The 20,493-nt window shown below is 42.0% G+C and overlaps 1 protein-coding gene across 4 annotated transcripts in view; it reads left to right on the top strand.

Moving 5' to 3' along the window:
• The first annotated feature begins 2,770 nt into the window (after positions 1–2,770).
• Positions 2,771–20,493, top strand: part of grip1 (glutamate receptor interacting protein 1) — a 344,918-nt gene continuing 327,195 nt past the window's right edge. For 2 of the 4 annotated variants that reach the window (XM_063057783.1, XM_063057781.1), the window contains exon 1: positions 2,776–3,313. In XM_063057783.1, coding sequence (XP_062913853.1) covers positions 3,181–3,313 — 133 coding nt within the window. In that variant the 5' untranslated portion in view covers positions 2,776–3,180. Of the gene's footprint in view, positions 3,314–20,493 lie in introns of all 4 variants that reach the window. The other 2 variants (XM_063057778.1, XM_063057779.1) reach the window with 2 other exon arrangements.

Here is a 20,493-nt window from a genome sequence, read left to right as displayed (position 1 = left end):
ACCCGGAACTTGCATGACAGACAGTAGTGAAAACAGAGAGAAGGCTACTGACATGATGAAGGTAGAAACACAGAAAACCTACAGCACAATACAGGCCCTTCGGCCCACAAAGCTGTGCTGAACATGTCCCTACCTTAGAAACTACCTAGGCTTTACCCATAGCCCTCTATTTTTCTAAGCTCCATGTAGCCATCCAGGAGCCTCTTAAAAGACCCTATTGTTTCTGCCTCCACTACCGCCGCCGGCAGCCTGTTCCACGCACTCACCATTCTCTGCGTAAAAAAACTTACCCCTGACATCTCCTCTGTACCTACTTCCAAGCACCTTAAAACTATGCCCTCTCATGCTAGCCATTCCAGCCCTGGGGAAAAGCCTCTGACTATCCACAATGAGCAATGCCCCTCATCATCTTATACACCTCTATCAAGTCACCTCTCATCCTCTGTCGCTCCAAGGAGAAAAGGCCCAGTTCACTCAGCCTATTCTCATAAGGCATGCTCCCCAATCCAGGCAATATCCTTGTAAATCTCTTCTGCACCCTTTCTATGGTTTCCACGTCCTTCCTGTAGTGTGGCAACCAGAATTGAGCAGGTACTCCAAGTGGGATCTGACCAGGGTCCTCTTGGCTCTTAAACTCAATCCCATGATTGATGAAGGCCAATACACCGTATGCCTTCCTAACCACAGAGTCAACCTGTGTAGCAGCTTTGAGTGCCCTGTGGACTTGGACCCAAGATCCCTCCGATCCTCCACATTGCCAAGAGTTTTACCATTAATGCTATATTCTGCTATTATATTTGACCTACCAAATGAACCACCTCACACTTATCTGGGTTGAACTCCATCTGCCACTTCTCAGCCCATTTTGGCATCCTATCGATGTCCCGTTGTAACTTCTGACATCTCTCCACACTATCCACAACACCCCCAACCTGGTAGCCCTGAACACCACAAGAGATTGAGAACCTCCATTACTACCCTAAACACCAGCAGTGTACGGGCAGTGAGTAAGTAAATCGTGCATTCAAAATTGACACGTGATCTCATTTCTGTCGTTCTCACCCAATTTTGGGTTTCTGCCATTTAGCCCCAAGGCATCTTCTCACTTTTTTTTAACCACCTCAAGTGGGATGTTAATCAACATGATTGATTGAGAGAGATGAGCATTAAAGGTTGGTTTAATTGCTTTAATATTACAATGTACAGTATAATGACAACCACAATAATCGCAAAGACTAACATGATAATTAATATTTCAATCAGGGTAATGAACAAAATTATTTTGCAAGTCTTGCATGTGTGAGGCAAGCTATTGTTAGCACGGCTAAATCTTTATTTAGAAGTAGCTACTGAATGTAGAGCATGCACATTGGAGAAAGGCAAATAAAAAGAAAATTCCTTTGGAACATTGCCCTGACTGCACTGACCTGGGATCCCTCATTCTTTTAAGAGTAACCAGACCATCCAGCTGGAAAGAAATTCAAGGACAAAAGCATAATACTGTCTCCCAGATTTCAGAAAAAAACTGACAAGCCTGTACTTAGTTAATGTTTGTTCATTGAGCGTGAAATGAAACTTAGCGACATTACTTGGATTTATTTGGAGATTTATAGCAGTCGTTTAAACTCTGAAACGGATGAATTGTTGCTCTGTTGAAATTATTTTTGTGAGATTGTATCACATTTAAAATACTAGACACAAGCTACTGGTAAAAGCTGCAAGTGTCAACTTCTTTCCCAGTTCTTCATTTGCATAATGGAATTCTGGCAAGCTAAAGATTAATGTAATTATTTTGTAATTAATTTAATTTTTATTGGCTCTCTGCTCATTTAATTAGGACTGAGAACATTTAAAATAGCCTACCTATTCTTTCACACTGGACTGAAATATGAAACTTGAATTATGGCAACTTTATTAAAACCTGCATCTGATTTCTCCCCTTTTCAAATGCAGTAACAAAGACTGTAAAGTTGATTCAGAGGTTGACGACGAAGCAGGTTTGGACTGAAGATAATACACAGAGGCAATCTTGACGGCAGCATTGCAGAAGACCCGGTTCAGCAGCCGAGGAACGGTTCGATAAATTGCAATCAGAAGCTCCGGTGCCAATTGGGAACCTCGGCTGCCGCTGCACTCTGGGTCACTGGAGTGTGAGTCAATTTTAAACAATCACTCTAAATCACCAAACAACGTGGCCTTGAAGTGGGCAAGTGAAGGATGTTTTGGATTGCATTTTTATCCATTCCTGGCTTATCTACAAACTTGCTTGATTGCCAGCCCTTGAAGCGGTTTTGCATTTAAAACTACATCGCCTATGTGGTTTGAGGGGTTTGCCTTACTCCGCCATCCTCACTATGATTTCTGCAGTTAATATAATCAGTGATGTTCCATTGTCCTCTGCTGTCTCTGAAGCTTAGGAGCTCAGATGTGGGATAAGGAAATGCACTGCGCCCTGAGCTCCCTTTGTTTGTCCGTGCTGATGAATCTGCGGTAGTTTCACGCGAAATACCTTGAAGAGGGTATTGCAGGCAATTAACAATCTGAATACATAAGCGCCCACTGGGTTAAGGTGTCAGTTTAAACAGCTGCCCGTCCTTCTTTCCGCTGCTCTAATTAACACCTAGGCACTTCGCTGCCAGTGGGAGTGGATTGAACCATTTAACCCGTCGGGCTGGTGTTCTGCTGTAAGCAATCCGAAAGCCCCGCCTGACAGCACAGTTCTGCTTTTCGGCATCTTGTCAGGCATCGCGTGGCTTGTGATGAATTAGAGGAATGAATTTAGCAGGGTTTGTTCTGCCTTTTCAGTTGGTGCAGTCTGTTGAAATTAACGCACGCCCATCCCTGTGATGGAATAAGTAAGAGAGACGTTTGAGAGACGGCTCCAAGAATATTCGAGCTGTTCATTTGAACTTTGTTCATCGTTTATTTCGTGTTTTGGAATCGCGCCAAGCCTATTTCTCTGATCTTTTGTAAATCTTAGTTTGACACCCCCGATGAAGCCCCTTTGCTTTATCCGGTAGATAATAACTGCTTTGTCGAAGGTGTTTGAGGTAGCGGCGTGCAGCTGCCTTGAAGTCCTTGCCTGTTCCCTCGTTGATGGTTTGTCTGCTTTGTACTGAACTTTGTTGCTGACAAACAGACCCTTGACGGGGAGCGAGTTAGCGGAGTGCTGGCGTCGGGATGGACCGCTTTTTGAACATGATGAAACAAGTGAAAAGAACAAGGAGGAGGAAAAGCAAGAAGTATAGGCCGGAGGAGGATTACCACGAGGGCTATGAAGATGTTTATTATTACGCTTCTGAACAACTGCATAGTAAGTACGACACCACTAACTACTTTATCATTTCCTGCCAGAGGCATGGACACTCCAGTGCTTGGCGTCACTTTATACAATCAATCTATGTATAGAAGCTGTCTTATGTATTTACATTTATTGTTTTTTTTAAAATTGTGTTCTTTATCTTATTGTGTGTTTTTGTGCTACATCGGATCCGGAGTGCCAATTACTTTGTTCTTCTTTACACTCGCGTACTGGAAATGTCATTAAACGAAACGGAATCTTAATGTGGTTCGTTTCGACTAAATCTGTGAAATAATTCTCAACAAGCTGATGACAGCGTAATGACACATGAGTAAACAAACTATACATACAAGACTTTCCTCCCGGTACTTCGGGCGTTAATGCCTCCGAGAGAAAGCAACCCAGTGGGATGTGTGCTATCCTTTCGCCTTGAATGACACGCGTTCTTGCTGTGTGCACGCTGCCCAGGGACTTTTCCATGTGGAGCGTCAGTTGACAAGTGGTTTGACGGGCGAATTGATTTGAATAATTTGCAAAGCTAAACGGGCAGTAATTTCCAGCGCACATTCCGGGCTGGGAATTAATTATTCAGCGTGTTTTCTTGCAGAGAGCTCTGCCTGTGATCTTTCCCTAGTCTCAGCGGGCAGAAATGCCCGAGGTTACCTCTCAGGGAAAAGTGGCGTGTGGCGTGGACGACTTCGTGCGTCCGGTTGATTTATCTTCTTAACGTATTCAGCTAATACAAAAGCTTTTGATATCAATTATAATCAAACGTCGTTTAAAGTGACCTGTTTTAATCTCTCTGAAGACCCTCTGATGTATATGTGCTGTTGGCATTGACTTACGTTGGAATGCTGTTTCTAAATCTTCTCCAGGCAGAATATACATTCAGCGGCCACTTCATAAGGTACACCTGTATACCTGCTCATTAATACAAATATCTAATCAGCCAATCGGGTGGCAGAAACTCAATGCATAAAATCATATAGACATAGGCAAGATGTTCAGTTTGAGACCAAAGAACAGAAAAAGAGTGAATCTCAGAGCTGTATACTGCATACATACTTTAATAATAAATGTACTTTGAATAGGGAAGAAATGTGATCTAAGTGACTTTGACCATGGAATAATTGTTGATGTCAGACTGGGTTGTTTGAGTTTCTCAGAGACAGCTGATCTCCTGAGATTTTCATGCAGAGCACTCTCTAGAGCCTACAGAGAATGGTGTGAAAAACTTTTTTTTTAAAAAAAACAGCCTGTGAGCACCATTTCTGTGGGCAAAAATGTCTTATAAATGTGAGAGGTCAGAGGCCACACATTTTAATTCCACATCCCATTCCCATTCTGATATGTCTATCCATGGCCTCCTCTACTGTCAAGATGAAGCCACACTCAGGTTGGAGGAACAACACCTTGTATTCTGTCTGGGTAGCCTCCAACCTGATGGCATGCACATTGATTTCTCTAACTTCCGCTAATGCCCCACCTCCCCCTCATACCCCATCCATTATTTATTTATATACACACATTCTTTCTCTCTCTCTCTCCTTTTTCTCCCTCTGTCCCTCTGACTATACCCCTTGCCCATCCTCTGGGTTTTCCCCCCCTCCCACTTTTCCTTCTCCCTGGGTCTCCTGTCCCATGATCCTCTCGTATCCCTTTCGCCAGTCACCTGTCCAGCTCTTGGCTCCATCCCTCCCCCTCCTGTCTTCTCCTATCATTTTGGATCTCCCCCTCCCCCTCCCACTTTCAAATCTCTTACTAGCTCTTCCTTCATTTAGTCCTGATGAAGGGTCTTGGCCTGAAACATTGACTGTACCTCTTCCTAGAGATGCTGCCTGGCCTGCTGTGTTCAGCAGCAACTTTGATGTGTGTTGCTTGAATTTCCAGCATCTGTAGAATTCCTCATGTTTACGAGGTCAGAGGAGAATGGCCAGACTGGTTCAAGCTGACAGGAAGGTGACAGTAACTCAAATAACCACATGTTACAACAGTGGTGTGCAGAAGAGCATCTCTGAAAGCACAACACATCCAACTTTGAAATGGACGGACTACAGAAGCAGAAGACGACCAACACACACATAGTGTTGAATTCATTTGGTACAGGAGGTACTTCACTGTGTATCCATCATGATGTTATCACCAGGCTGATTATGGGACAAATGCAGCCAAGTGCCCTTTATTTGGGCTCAGTATCAAAAATTAACTATGCAGCATGAATGACCAGGGTAGGACCTCTTGATAATTTTTTTCCCCCATGCCTCTGGTTCAGGGCTTTGCCTGTTAATGTGGTACGGGCAGTGAGACTGTAGTAACAGAGTTTAGCCTGAGGCATTCCTGGTTTGTCCTGAGATGTAAAATTAATGCAGACAGGAGTAAACTTTTACTTTATCTTTGGATGTCAAAGGAATTGGGTTTTCTGGTTTTCCTTTGATTGCAACTCTATATTTAAACAAGCCCTTACCTGTCCTAATACAAATTTGCATTTTCCAATTGAGATTCAAATACAGGGTTGATAAAGGAAGCTATGTACTCTCAGTGAAATGTTTTAAGTCTTGTAACAAAATGGGGCGCTTTTGGTATTGTTTTCATTTCTACATTGACTATTTATTGGACATATGTAGTGTCTTTAACCCAAATAAGAATGACTTGCTTTCAGAATTAAGGTCACAATCTACTTTTTAACAGTTGCTCTAAGTAAAAATTAATGGTCCTTCAAAGCCTTCAAGTGCGGTCTGATAGAGTAAATATGTTCACAGGCCAGATTGTGTTTTCCACTCCAGCCCCCTCCCCACCTCCACCCCTGAAATATAGTTTTTTTTCCCAGCCCCTAACTTGATAGATTTGAGTGACTGACATTGGATGGCTTTGGGTAGGAATCTATCTGTGTGTGTGTTATTTGTGGTAGAAATCTAAACATTTTGTGTTGTAGCGAGTAGGTATCAAAACCCTGTCCTCCCTTGCCTTGTTTGTTTTTTTCTTTTTTTCTCTCTCTCTGTCTGTCTCTCTCACACGCACACGCACACACCAGGCAAGCATTGCTTTGTGGAGGAAAGTTGTAGATTAATTTTCATTGAGGTTTGACATTGGATTTTGTGGTTTGGAGGAACTTGCCATTGTGTCTTTACCTCTCTGCTTTTAATAAGCACTGAAGTCAGATTATAGTGAAGACTGTCACTTCTCGGTGCCAGAGTTCTGAGCAGGGCAAGTTGTAAATTATGTATGGGCTGCCATTGTTCCATATAGAACAAGACACTGTCCTCTTGAAGATGCCATGCAGAGGATGTGCATGTGACTATTGATGGGAACCTTTTTGCAGACACCTGTGAAGTGCTTTTGAAATGGTTGAAAGCTTTCAAGTTTAAGTGCTTTTATATAACATGTACTCCAGTCCTATCTCTGGGTTTATATCTGGGAACTCCGCTAACTTATCAAGTTCTAATGATCTAACCTTTGTTTAAAGGTTCACTTCATGAATTCTGATACTTTTGCTCTAATGCCGCTAAACAAATGTTCCTTTTTTAAAATAACTACCAATGTATCAGATTTCTGGGATGAATTTACCAATTAGTAGACTTTTTAAGAAACTGAATTTAGGAGGTATTGTGACCCGTCTGAAGGCAATATTTGATTTTCTTATTAGGTTGTACTGTAGCTTATACCTGGCTTTAATACTTCACATAGTTTTCTTATTAGCTTGATCTTTATTCGCGTGGTGCAAGTTACAAAAAAGATGATAGCCCTGGCCCAATATTATAGGTGCATTAATTTCTGATGCCTGCTTTTCTAGAAGTGAGTTGGAAGACCTGAACAGTGAAAGGAAAGCAAAGTTTATAATGAGTCCTTATGAAGGGTCTCGGCCCTAAACGTCGACTTCCATAGATGCTGCCTGACCTGCTGAGTTCCTCCAGCATTTTGTGTGCAACTCTGAGTTTCCAGCATCTGTAGAATCTGATGCTTGATGTTGATCATTGTTTGCTCTGTTGCAAAAATGACAAATCTTATTCAGTGATAGCCAGACAGGTAATAGGTGCTTGATGTGATGTGCAGGCAAGAATTTGAGCTGTCTAGACATCAGCATCAAAGAGCTGTATTTACTTATAATTTAACGCCACATTGCATCAAAGCTTTATTGAGATAACTCTAAGACACATTCAAGAGATTGGAGGCAATTGAGTTTAATCTATCAGGGAACAACATCATGGTGATTACCTGCATAGATTCTCAATGTTCACTTGCAGAATAGCTTAAACTCTTTTTATTAGCTTACATTATTGAAATGGACTTGGAGCCACTTTATCAACACAGTAAAATGAACCAGAATGTATTAAACCACAAGATTATAGACTCTGCCCTATTGTTCTCTCACAACTAACACCTGCACAATCACCTGTTATTTTACTTTGCAGTGATTTGCTATAAGCACAGTCTTCAGTGCAACGTATGTTCTGTAACTCTAGAAACTAATCAAAAGAAAAACACAGTTGCCAGTGTATCTGTCTACTTAGTTTTTCTTTCCTTCCTTTTTAGTGATGTGCTCACATATCATGTGGTGGTGTAATGATGTACTGTATGCCATTCACATACTATGTACATATAACCCATAATGAATTATATAAATATATTTACAATATTACTCAAATATCACTAAAATATTAAATACACTACACCCCTATCTTGAACAAATTGTTGCTTTTCAAACTTTTGCCCTTTTTTCTTAGGACTTTTGTTCCTCATGTTAAAATGGTTCTCTACCCTTTCCTCTGTACAGATGTGTCCTAATCCATTTATTAAAGACATTGAGTATTTCTGGGAGAGTATTGATAACCTATCACTTTTCGTCTTGACCTGTTGCCACATCTGTCTTTTTTTAAATCTATGATTAGATCATAAGATTATTAATTAACAATACTTAAAATTACAAGCAAAGATGCAAATTAAAACTATTTTGAAGATAACTTAAGCCTATTGAACTTTGTGAGATCTTTGGCCAGATCCTCCATGTAGGGTCGGACTGCCACAGTGAATGATGTGTTTTTGAACAGGGACTTAGGAGTACATGTTTCCCTGCAAGTGGTGTTGTAAGAAGCTGAGGAGATGAGAAAGGGTTCTGGCATGCTGGCTGTAATCAGTCAGCACATTGAGAAAAGAGGTTGGGATGTTACGTTGCAGTTCTTGAGGCTGCTTTTGAAATATTCTGTGTAGTTTTGGTTACCCTGCTGTAGAAAAAGACACCAAAACGAATGAAGAGCAGCTGTATGAAGATGTTGCCAGGATTGATAAGTTGGGAAATTAATCATTAGTGATTAGGAGAATATGGGGGTGATGTTGCAGAGGTGAATAGATAGTGCAAACTGATCCTATCTTTCCCCAGGATTGGAGAATCAAGAACTAGAAGGCATAAGTTTGTGAGAGGGGAGAGATTTAATAGGAACATGAGGGATAAACTTTTCACTCAGAGGCATGTCCATATATGGCTGCCAGAGGAAGTTGTTGAAGCAGGTGCGTCATTTAAAAGGCACTGGACAGATAGATGGATAGGAAGGATTTAGAAGGGCATAGGCTAAATATGGGCAAAAGGACTACTTTAGATCCTTAGATGGTTGTCATTGTCAGCATGGACCAGTAGAGCTAAGAGGGCTGTTTCCATCCTGTTCAACTGTATGACTGACTTGGCTTACCTCTGACCTACCTTCCTGCTGGTCAAAGGAGAGGGTGCAAGATGAATGTAGCCAACATAAAGAAGTGTGGGTGTGGGGAAGTTGAGTCAAATCAAGTTTATTGTCATTTAACAATATACATTAGACAATCAAACAAAACATTTCTCCAGACCAGAATGGGAAGCACAGTAGTACACATAACACACAATAACTTAGGAAAGTAAGAATTAAATCTACAAATGAATTAAGCATAGATAAAGTAAAGTGCATAAATTAAATATTGTAGGGTACAATACAAATTATCCAGTGATACTTCAAATATGATGCTGCAGGGAGTTCAGAAGCCTAATGGCCTGAGTGAAGAAACTGTTTCCCATCCTGACCGTTCTTGTCTTTTTGCATCAGAATCTCTTGCTTGATGGTAGAAAGTCAGAGGATGCTGGATAGATGGGTGGGGTCCTTGATAATACTAAGGGCCCTGTGTACATGGCACTCTGATAAGTGTTCCCGATGGGTGGTTGTGAGACCCCTATGATCCTCTCGGCCGTTCTCACAGTCCTTTGTAGGATGAATAGGGCAAGTATTTGTGTAAGTAAGAAGTAGTGTGGATGTCATGAAGTGACATGTTTGGGTACAAATGTAAAACCCAAACCTGAGCTGATCAGAGCCAAACCTAATCTGATTCTGAGGCAATCTTTTAAAGATATTAATGTCATTAATATTGATTCATTCACACGATTGCTCGAGCGGTAATTTGTCCAAAGTGGATAGTAAATTTGGAAGGCCTTATAGAAAAGGAGTGGAAAGTCCCATCTGCTTATGAGCGGCATCATGGTGCAGCAGTTCACACAACACTGTTACATGTTGAGCAGCCCTTATCCAAAATGTTTGGGGCTGGAAGCATTTTGGATTTTGGTATATTTGCAAATATATAATGAGATAGCTTGAGGACGGGACCCAAGCCTAAACACACAATCTATTTACGTTATGGCTCATAGGTACTGTATACCCCTGAAGGGAGCTTTATATAATAATTTAAATCATTTTATGCATAGAAAAGTAAAGCGGACATTGAACTATCACTACCTGAGCTGCCCAGGTGGACCGTCAGTGGTTGTTTGGCTTTGCCATCATTCCCGACTCTGAATTTATGTACGACTGGTCAGCAGACTTTGTCATGCACTCGTTCATCACATACGTATTGATGCAGATGTTCATCGGTTAGGTTTCCATCAGTGACGATCTTGGCAAACTGATTAATGAATTTAGTTGATGCTCCCTGATCAGTAGAGACTTTATCACAACAAATCCCTAACAAATTAATGTTGTGCCTTTTCTTAAATTTCTGCAACCAGCCTGCTAAATATTCATAATTACCTTCAATTTTCAGTCTGTTGTTTTAGATCTTTGCTTGTTTCATCATCAGCATACTGTTAAGCGGCAGATGTTCACTCCCCTGACGAATCCACTTTTTCAATACACGATCGAGATCTTCATTACTTCCTTTATGCAATGTTTTTCTATTTTTCCTTAACTTCTGTTCATTATTTTCAGGATAAAACTTTTACCAGTTTGGCCTTCTGTTTGTTCAGGCCGCAGATGGTGATCGTTCCACCGCCACACTGCTCTGTTAGATGCTTCACACTTACACAGCTGTCGTTTTTCTAGCAACATGACTTTCTATGTCATAAATGCTTCTTCTTGTCCCTTTCACTGTTACCTATTGGAGTAACTTCAGGCGTTTTAGACTTTTTCAACAGAGCCAAGAATAAACGCAAAACACATGGTAATTACTGTGAGTAACGCACGAAGGTCTGACTACGACGACTGCTGAAAACAAACTGGAGGCAGTAGGCCCCACTCAGGATATGTGAGGTCACTTCTCAAAACTCTCTGTGGTGCACAGAGACCCATGCATTACCTGGGAACCTTCCCAGCACCTTGTGAAGTTTTCCACTCATGGCATCATGTCCGCGCTCAGAAAACAATTTCAGATTTTGGCTTTTGGATTTTTGGAATAAGGGTGCTCAACCTGTATAGCACCAATGGACCTGGGTTCAATTCTGATGTCTGTAAAGAGTTGTGCGTTCTCCCCGTGACTGCGTTAGTTTCCTCCAGGTGCTCCAGCTCCCTCCCACATTCCAAAGACATACGGGTTAGTAGATTAAATGGTCACGTGTGTAATTGGCCAGCATGGGCTCGTTGGGCTGAAAGAGCCTGTAACTGTGCAGTATCTCTAAATAAATAAATGACTGTAAAGTTCTGAGCTAGCCGAACAGAAATCCAGATATATAATTGGGACATGAACCCAACTTGCCTGATGGGGCCTGGTTTAGGTAGCCTGCCTCTGATTCATTCTGATTTCTGTGTTTTATGTTCAATTGCATTGTGGGACTTTCTGGAGATGACATTGTAGCTTGATCTTGAAACTGCTGTTAAAGAATTATTTTTTGACGTTCAACGCTAAACTGGCGTTACCATTATTATTTCCATTTATTATTATGACCATTTCCCACTGCCTCTTGCACACTGACTTTCCTACCTTGCCTAAGTATGTTTCTTAATCGTAGACTTGGATTGGCTATTTTGTCACGATTGTATTATTGTCTCTCAATCTGGTCCTTGCTGTAAAATTGGATAATACAGAAGATTTCTGGTGAGCTTCCTTCTCTGTCATCTCAATTATCATGATCTTATTTCTGCCCCAGCTGAATTAACTTGAAACTGGCAAGGTCAAGAATCAAATTTCAACTTGTCTTGGTGCTTATTCTTAACTATTCCATACGAGGCAAGGTACTTTGAAACAATTACTGATGTAAAGTCACCGTGAATTAATAACAGAAATTAGAGCAAATATGGCTTTAGTGGCCTGAGGCACTTTCTTCAAAAACACAGCAGGGTGTCAGGCATGTGACTTAATAAATTGTATTCATTGATTTCTGTGGTATGCTGACCCAGGCAGTTCATTCTAACACATGCAACGCAATTCCGAAATCTTAAATAGCATGAAACCAAAAGAAGCAGCAAGATTTCTGCCTGCACTGCAGAGTTTCTCTTCCTCCATTGACTGGGAATAAAAAAAAGCTGGGTACTCCACTGGTAAATACCATTTGTGTAATTGAGTTCCACTGCGGAGTAAGGGTTCAAAACCACTTAATTCACTGAGCGGAACAAATGGATCTGTCCCAGGGGAACAGCTATCAAAAGCTTGTCAATTTCTAATATATTATGCATGGCCCCCCTGAGTATTCTATCAGAGAAATTACCCAAGTTATTTCTGCCATTGCCATCTGCAGAGAGCTAGGCCATCACTGGACCAGAACGCCCTTTAATTCCTGTTCCTGAATGTTGTAAATATTTATTTATTTATCGGCGTAGCCCACGGAATAGGCCTTCCTGCCCATTGAGCCGCGCCACCCAGCCTCGCCTAATCACGGGACAATTTACAATGACCAGTTAACCTACCAACCGGTACGTCTTTGGAACGAGGGAGGAAATCAGAGCAAACTCACGCAGTCATGGGGAGAATGTACAGGCAGTGGTGGGAATTGACCTCGGGTCACTTGTACTGTAAAGCATTGTGAACGACTACTCTACCATGCTGCCCAGTACATGCACATACAGTATATCATATTGTGCAAAAGTCTTGGGCACCATAGCTCTATATATGTGCCTAAGGCTTGGGCAGAGTACAGGATGATTCAAACACTGTTCCATATTTTCCTCCCCCTTCATTGTCCTCTGATTCTGTCTTTCCCCTTTCTTATCTCACCCCTTTACAGTGCTTTCACCATTCTTTCTAATCTTCCCCTATCTGATCCAAAAACAATCAATCCTTCAGCTTCATACCACAATGACTCGTGGCTGTGAATTCCAGGTCTCTTCATGGTGGTGTCCTCTTCTGCTGCCTCAGCCATTCCCTCCTGGTCGCCTACCAACAGGAAAGATATCAATAAGATTGAAGGAGTACAAGGATGTTGCCAGGACTTGAAGGCCTGAGTCATAACAAAAAGCTGAATAGGCTAGGACATTGTTTCCTGGAGCGTAGGAGATCTAATACAGGTGGACAAAATTGAGTGGTTTAGGTAGGATAAATGCAAACAGGCTTTTTTCCACTGAGGCTGGGTGAAACTAGGATTGGGGGGTCATGGGTTAGATTATGAGAACACTCAGTCCTCTTTTATTGTCATTTAGAAATGCATACATGCATTAAGAAATGATAGTGTTTCTCTGGAGTGATATCACAGAAAACAGGACAAACCAAAGACTAACACTGACAGAACCACATAATTATAACTTATAGTTACAGCAGTGTAAAGCAATACCATAATTTGATGAAGAACAAACCATGGGCATGGTAAATAAAATCTCAAAAGTCCTGAGTCCCCGATAGCAGGCGGCAAAAGGGAGAAATTCCCTGCCATAAACCTCCAGGTACTGTCAACTTGCCGATGCCTTGGAAGCAGCCGACCACAGCTGACACTGAGTCCATCCGTCCGAAAACTTCGGTGAGCTTCCGACCAGCCTCTCCGATACAGCCTCTGCCGAGCGCCTTCAACCTTGCCCCGGCTGCTGAAACATGCGAAGCCGAGAATTTCGGGGCCTTCTGCTCGGGAGGTTCCGGTTACCACACAGTAGCAGCGGCAGTGAAGCGGGCATTTCAGATGTTTTCCAGATGTCCCTCCGTACTCTCACGTCTGTCTCCATCAAATCAGAATTGGGCACGGTCCGCTACTTGACAGATAACAGACATCACCACCGAAGTGGCTGCGCGCACTGCCATCTTCTCCTCCTCATTTACAAGTTAAGGATGAAAGGTGAAGTGTTTAAAGGGAACTTGAGGGGGAACTTCTTCACTTAAAGGGTGGTGTGAATGTGGAACAAGTTGCCAGGGGAAATGACAGTTGTGGATTTAATTTGAACATTTGAGAGAAGTTTGGATAAGTACGTGGATGGGAAGGGTATGGAGGGCTGTGGTCCAAGAACGGGTGCATGGGACTAGGCAGAATAATAGTTCAGCATTGATCGAAGGGCCTGTTTATGTGCTGTAGTGCTCGATGACTCCATTCCTAAATCTTCAGTCAGGCATCCTCATTCCACTCTGTGAACCTTTTCTTCTATCTCCACAAATCCCATTCGACTGGATCCCCCACTCTTGACTCTAATCTTTCTCTAGATCTAATTGCTGGTGTGGCAGAAAACTGCTCAACTTTTCCACTGCCCTTGCTCACTCTAACCTTGTCTCCTCTGCTCTAGTATCACTTCATTACTGACAACCAAACCCAGCATTGTCTTCGAATGAGATGGTTACAGTTGTGGTTTGATGAACTGATCTTTACCTCGGAAATGCTGAATGTCAGCTTGTAGACAAGTCCTCGTATCTCCTGCTGGGTCATTGCCTCACAGGTGAACATCAGGCTACACATCTTAGACTTTTCACTCATCTCATTTCTGTAGAATTTCTTCCCTCCACATCCTCTGGCCTAATGATCCTCCAACCTGCACATTCTCCTTCTACTAACAGCGGGATTAACCTACTGTTTCAGTCTACTTTTGTCCCATGGGATATATTCTGTTCTTTTTCTCCCTTCCCATTTGTATCTTTGTCAACTCTGACATACTTCACCACTGTGCTGGGTTTCCTAATCCCTCGGCTTCATCTTCACCACAGCACATGATCCCTCTGCACCTCCATCCCTTTTCGAGAAGGCCAAGGACCATTTCATCTCTTCCCCGACCAATTCCCCTCCACTGCCATCTCCAAGCCTGACTGAACTTGTTCCTACGTTGAAGACAATTCTCCAGTTAAAAGGTGCACAAACCAAAGCTTTGTCTGTCCCTGTGAGAGACATGGAAAGTTCCTTAATTCAATCTTGCTCAAGCCCTCCCTGTCTGCTTTCTCTCTCGAGAATGACAGTGGGTGCACTGATGCTGTATCCAGCACAGAGAAAATTTAAAAAGTTTCATTGCAGGCAATTTCCTTCACACTCTCACTTTCATATGGTTGTAATCTGACTCCTTCCTCCCTTCCATGACATTCTTATTTCCATCTCTACAATCAATATTCAAAATAAGCCTACAGATTCTCACACTTGCTTTACTACTAGTTCACAGTGCATCTTGTGAGGACTCCTTTCATATTTCAGAGTCAGGTTTATTATCACAGGCATGTGTCCTCGCCTGCTCCGGTCTCTCCAGGTAATCCCAGACAGCCTCAATGTTGAGATCAGGGCTCTGTGGAGGCCATACCGTCTGTTGTGGAACCCCTTGTTCTTCTTTTCGCTGAAGATAGTTCTTTATGACCTTGGCCGTGTGCTTGGTATCATTGTCCTGCTGTGGAACGAAGTTGGGACCGATCAGACACCTCCCTGCGTGACGGATGAGAATCTGCTTGTGATTCTCAGCATTGAGGATTCCATTAATTCTGACCAGATCACGAACTCCATTTGCAGAAATGCATCCCCAAGCCTGTGGGGAACCTCTGCCATGCTTCACTGTTTGTTGCTGTCACTCATCCATGTTGCGCTCTCCAGCTCTTCTACATATGAACTGCCTCCTGTTTGAGCCAAAAATGTCAAATTTTGCCTTGTCAGTCCAGAGCACTTGCTGCCATTGTTCAGTTTCCTGGTCCTTGTGTTTTTCTGTGTGGGAGAGTCTCTAGGCTTTGTTTCCACTTTGGAGGAATGGCTTTTTGGCAGCAACTCTTCCAGGAAAACGACTCCTAACAAGGCTTCTTAGGCCCGTAGAGGAGCGTACGTGGGTTCCAGTGGAATCTGTGAGTTCAGAGCTGATAGCAGTGCTGGACTACTTCTGATTTGGAAAGGACAACAGTTTGATGTATCACTCATCTCCTGCACGCAGTTTCTGTGGCTGACTGCTGCATTTCTGCTCCTCAGCCTTTCCTGTTTGTTTGTGCTTCTTCAGAAGAGCTTAGACAACACATCTGGAAACTTCTGTCTGCCGTGCAGTTTCTGCTTGGGACAGACCTTGCTGATGCAGGATGACCATCTGGTGTCTTGTTGCTCTTGCCATGGTGTAAGAACTGGTGATTTGAAGGTTAAATTGTCACATTTGACACACCCTCACCTTGTAGTTTGATTCCTTCTACACCTGTTTCTGTTTTAGTTAATCTGTTTAGTTCACTCAACTCATTATGTCATTGATTATTAATATCCTGTTTGTTATCTTAGTTTAATCACACACTGGGCTATATACCTATAAAGTAATCAAGTTTGTATCTAAAAAGTAGTCTATTACTTAATATGTTTAACAAAATACAAAAAAAATCTCTAACATAATTTTTGGAAAATGAATGTTTGGAAATCTAAAATTTGTTCTTTTCTACTGACACTAATGCAGAAGACAAAAAAAGTATATATAAAAAATCTAGGGTGCTTAAGACTTTTGTACAGTATTATATGTATGCATATGATGCATGTTCTATGTTTGGTAAAATGTGTTAGAGTAATCATGAGTTTTACTGAATACTTAAACTGTTAAATGATTTGTTAAATTTGCAAAAACATTTACATCACTAACATTTAAAATAAAGACTTAAATTTTAAATGCTAATTATCCATCCTTATCCTGATCTGTTATAGCTCGGATGGTCGTAAGCTGAAAACACTAAATTATATTTCTATAATGAATAGAATAAATTTAGTACAGGTCGGCCTTCACTAATCCAACTACCTGTAATCCGGTTCCTTCGATAATCCGCACTGATTTCAAATTTTCCGCGCAGCTGTAATTTCAAATTTTCCGGGCCATTGTACTAAACTGCTGTGCATTGTTTTGGTTGCGCTAGATCTGTTCACGTGTTGGCGCGCTCTTGTAAGCACAGACAGGCGATTCCTGCTTGTTTTCCTGCGTTTATTAATATCATTTGCGTGAGGCGTGGCCACCTAGCACCTGCCCGTCTCACCTGCCAGCGGCAGGGGAGCTGGCGCGCGCTGGGTCGGTCCACCTTCTCGCCCGCCTGCCGGCAGTCACCCACTGCCCTCCGGCGTCGCCCGGCCGGCGCTCCATTCTCTTCTGCCTACAACCTCAGATCAGATGTGGTGACCCACTGAAATTAAGCATATTACTAAGCGGAGGAAAAGAAACTAATAGGGATTCCTTCAGTAACTGTGAGTGCAATGTAGTCTGAGGTAACTGCAAGTCTGTGTCTTTGCTATCGCTTAGCTCACGCTTGAGTGCTGGTATTGGGTGCGCTTTACTTTTTGCTGGTGGGGAGGGGGGATTGTTGCTCACTGCCATTTACAGGAGGGAGGGGAGTGGCGGCAGGGAGCTTGGGGGTTCTAACATTTAACTGTCGTTCATTCTTTGGGGCACTCCTCTATTTTTGTGGATGGTTGCAAAGAAAAAGCATTTCAGGATGTATATTGTATACATTTCTCTGACATTAAATGAACCTTTGAATGCTTTGATATTTTAAAGGTATGATGAGGCGGTTGCTATTGCTTAATGTGATCCATCTGTAATTCGGTATTTTCACTAATCCGGCACTCCTCAGGTCCCGGTGGTGCCGGATTATAAAAGGTCGACCTGTATTTGTAATGGAAGAAATGTAGTGACATTTATCATACCTTCCTGGCACAGTGATGCCTCCTCTGGGCCTAAACGCTCGAATTTGGAAGAATGAGAGGTGATCTCACAGATACAGAAGAATGTGTTTACACTTCTGATAGGGCAAAAGTAACAACATTGTTTCCCCTGCCTGGTTGTCGTGATCCATGTGTCACTTGAAATAGAGATCAGTCCCTCACAGGGATTGCCAACCTGGGGCCCACAGCCCCTTTGGTCAATGGTAGGGGTCCATTGCGGAAAAGAGTAAACAGTCAATGTTTCGGGCCGAGACCCTTCAGCAATCCTGATGAAGGACTTGGCCTGCTGAGTTCCTCCAGCATTTTGTGTGTGTTACCTGTGATGATTGTTTCAATGAACTATGGACCTGTATTCTCAGATTCCTTTGTTCTACCACACTCCTCAGTGCCCAACCGTTCACTGTGCATGTCCTACCATGGTTTGTCCTCCCAAAGTGCAACATCTCATTCTTGCTTTAAACTTCATCGGTCATTTTCAGCCCATTTTTTCCAGGAAGGCCATCAAAACTTGCAGTAGGATCTGGACCGGCCGGAAAGATGACCTGATGAAATGGTAGATGGAATTTGATGTTAAAGCTATGTCCCAATCCTAGTGTCAACCACAAATTTGCCACATTAATCATTAATATAGATGACAAAAACAACATTCCCAGCACCGATCTCTGTCTTGCACTACTTGAAACAGGCCTTCAGTCAGAGGGACAGAGAATATATAAATTGACCGCTGTTTAGCCAAAGGCGTTTTATTTGCCCTCCTGGCTATAATCTTTATCTTCAGTTTATTTGCAGATTCAGTTTACTTCATACCATTGCTATTTTTACAAAAATAAAAGCGATTTCGTGTGTCACACGACATTAATTAGTGTATTTAAATTATCTGTACAGGCAGTGCTCTTGTTACTTGTTAATTATATTGTACCGATCTGAGGCCTTGTTCTAGCTGCTACCAATTGTTCTTTGCAGTTTCTTTTTCCTTCGTGAGTTATTTTCCCCTTCTGTTTTTGTAATTCCATTTGGGAGTAGGCTGGGTGAGATAGGCAGTGGGATTTGGGGTATCCTTTTGTAATGGTTGTGCCTTGAATGGGTAAAATCGAATGGTTTTGTGAAAAAGTAGAATACAGACTGTATGAAGTACCAACATGGAAATATTGCAAGGCAACGTGCATGCGCACTCACACGCAATGCTGGAGGAACTCGAGCATTGTATGTGTGTGTGTTGCTTTGGATTTCCAGCATCTGCAAATTGTCTCACTTTAGAAATATTACAGGTGGTTTTGGAGTGATAGTATGTTGAAAATACTGAGCAGGTCTTGCAGCATCTATAACTACTAAAAGGTCATTGATCAGAAACATTCATTTTTTTTCTCTCTCTTCATTTATGGTCCCTGACACGTTTACTGCATTTTCTTGATGACTGGATTGTGCACTATTTTGCTGGTTAATGTAGTTTTGAGTTTTAGTAAAATCAATCTTGGAATGAAACAGTACGAGGCCTTTTGTTTGTTTTAGCCCTTTGGCACGATTGTCCATTTGACAAGACCTGCAAATCTCTTAAAAAGACTCCAGATGAGCTTTGAAAATAATTTATTTTGAACATAACCCTCTGGTAATGTGCAGATCAACCATAAACTTGTGGCCGAGGCAGTGCAAGAAAGCACTGTACATCATCAATAGTCATAAGCTGGAGGGTTGGCTATTGACAAAACCATCTTTCTGAGCCTTATGATTTGGAAGATTCGCAAAGGAATACAAAGAAATTGGTAAGGAAGGGAAAGCACGCCATGGCAGTCGTCATCTACTGCGTGAAGAAACTCATTTATAGCTCAGTTTTCAAAAACTGGCCCCCTTGTATCAATGTCTCAGATCTACCCTGTTATATCTCAAGTTCTTACATATTCTAATAAGATCAACCCTTATTCTTCTTGGCTCCAAAGAATATAGAACGTAGAAGAATCGAACACAGTACGGGATAGTTGGCCCACGATGTTGTGCTAATCTATGTAAACCTACTAAATAATCTCTCTAACCCTTCCTCCTGCACAGTTCAAAACCTTCAATTTTCTTTCATTCATGTGCTGATATAGATCGAACTTCTCTTCTAGTCCTGATAGGACAACCCTCTCAATCCTGGATTTATTATTGATGTGCTGGAGGAGCTCAGTCAGGCAGCATCCATGGATAGGAATAAGTGATTGAAGTTTCAGGCTGATGAAGATGGTGCAGTTTTTCATCAAAATGGCAGTCGTAATCAATACCTGTACCTGGCTGGAAGCCCGAGAAGTGTTTATTTGTCATATACGCTGGGAAAGCACTAGATCCTTCTTCTGAAGAAATCTGATTACGCAATGTCACCCTTTTTGGCTTTCTCATAACTTCATGCCACCCTGCAGGGGATTTTTCTGAGGCACTTGGAAATTCAATTCTTAAGTATTGAGTGAGATATCCACTGAAGGGGAAGTATAATGGTAATTTGAATGTTGCTTCATTCACCACCTTTAAGGAAAGGGGTATGAATGTACAGAGGAGGCCGCGTATCCAGAATATTCCTTCTGTGTCAATATTAACAGTATTGCAGGTACATTCCCATTTTCAATTAGTCCTCCCTATATCACATCTCCTCTGATGCTTACAATTTTAATAGTGTACTTGCATAGTGGGACATTTCTTTCCTTCATTTTTCAGTATGCTAAGTGCCTGTGGTACTTCAGGCAGTTGTTGGTCTTGAACTGTGTGATTTTATCCAACAGGAACATACTGACCTCCCTAACCTCAGAGATCAGCGTTGGGCTCTTGCACCACGCTTGACAGTGCTCTGAGGGGATGGTTTTAAAGGTTGTGGTGGGGGGGGGGGGAGGAAGAAAAATAGCACAAATAATTAAACAAACTGATTTGTTTCTTTAAATTAAGTGGCCTTTTTTTTACTTCT

This window comes from Mobula hypostoma, chromosome 9, assembly GCF_963921235.1.
Source record: "Mobula hypostoma chromosome 9, sMobHyp1.1, whole genome shotgun sequence".
In the NCBI taxonomy this organism is placed as follows: Eukaryota; Metazoa; Chordata; class Chondrichthyes; order Myliobatiformes; family Myliobatidae; genus Mobula; species Mobula hypostoma.
This window is presented reverse-complemented; position numbering and strand designations above follow the sequence as displayed.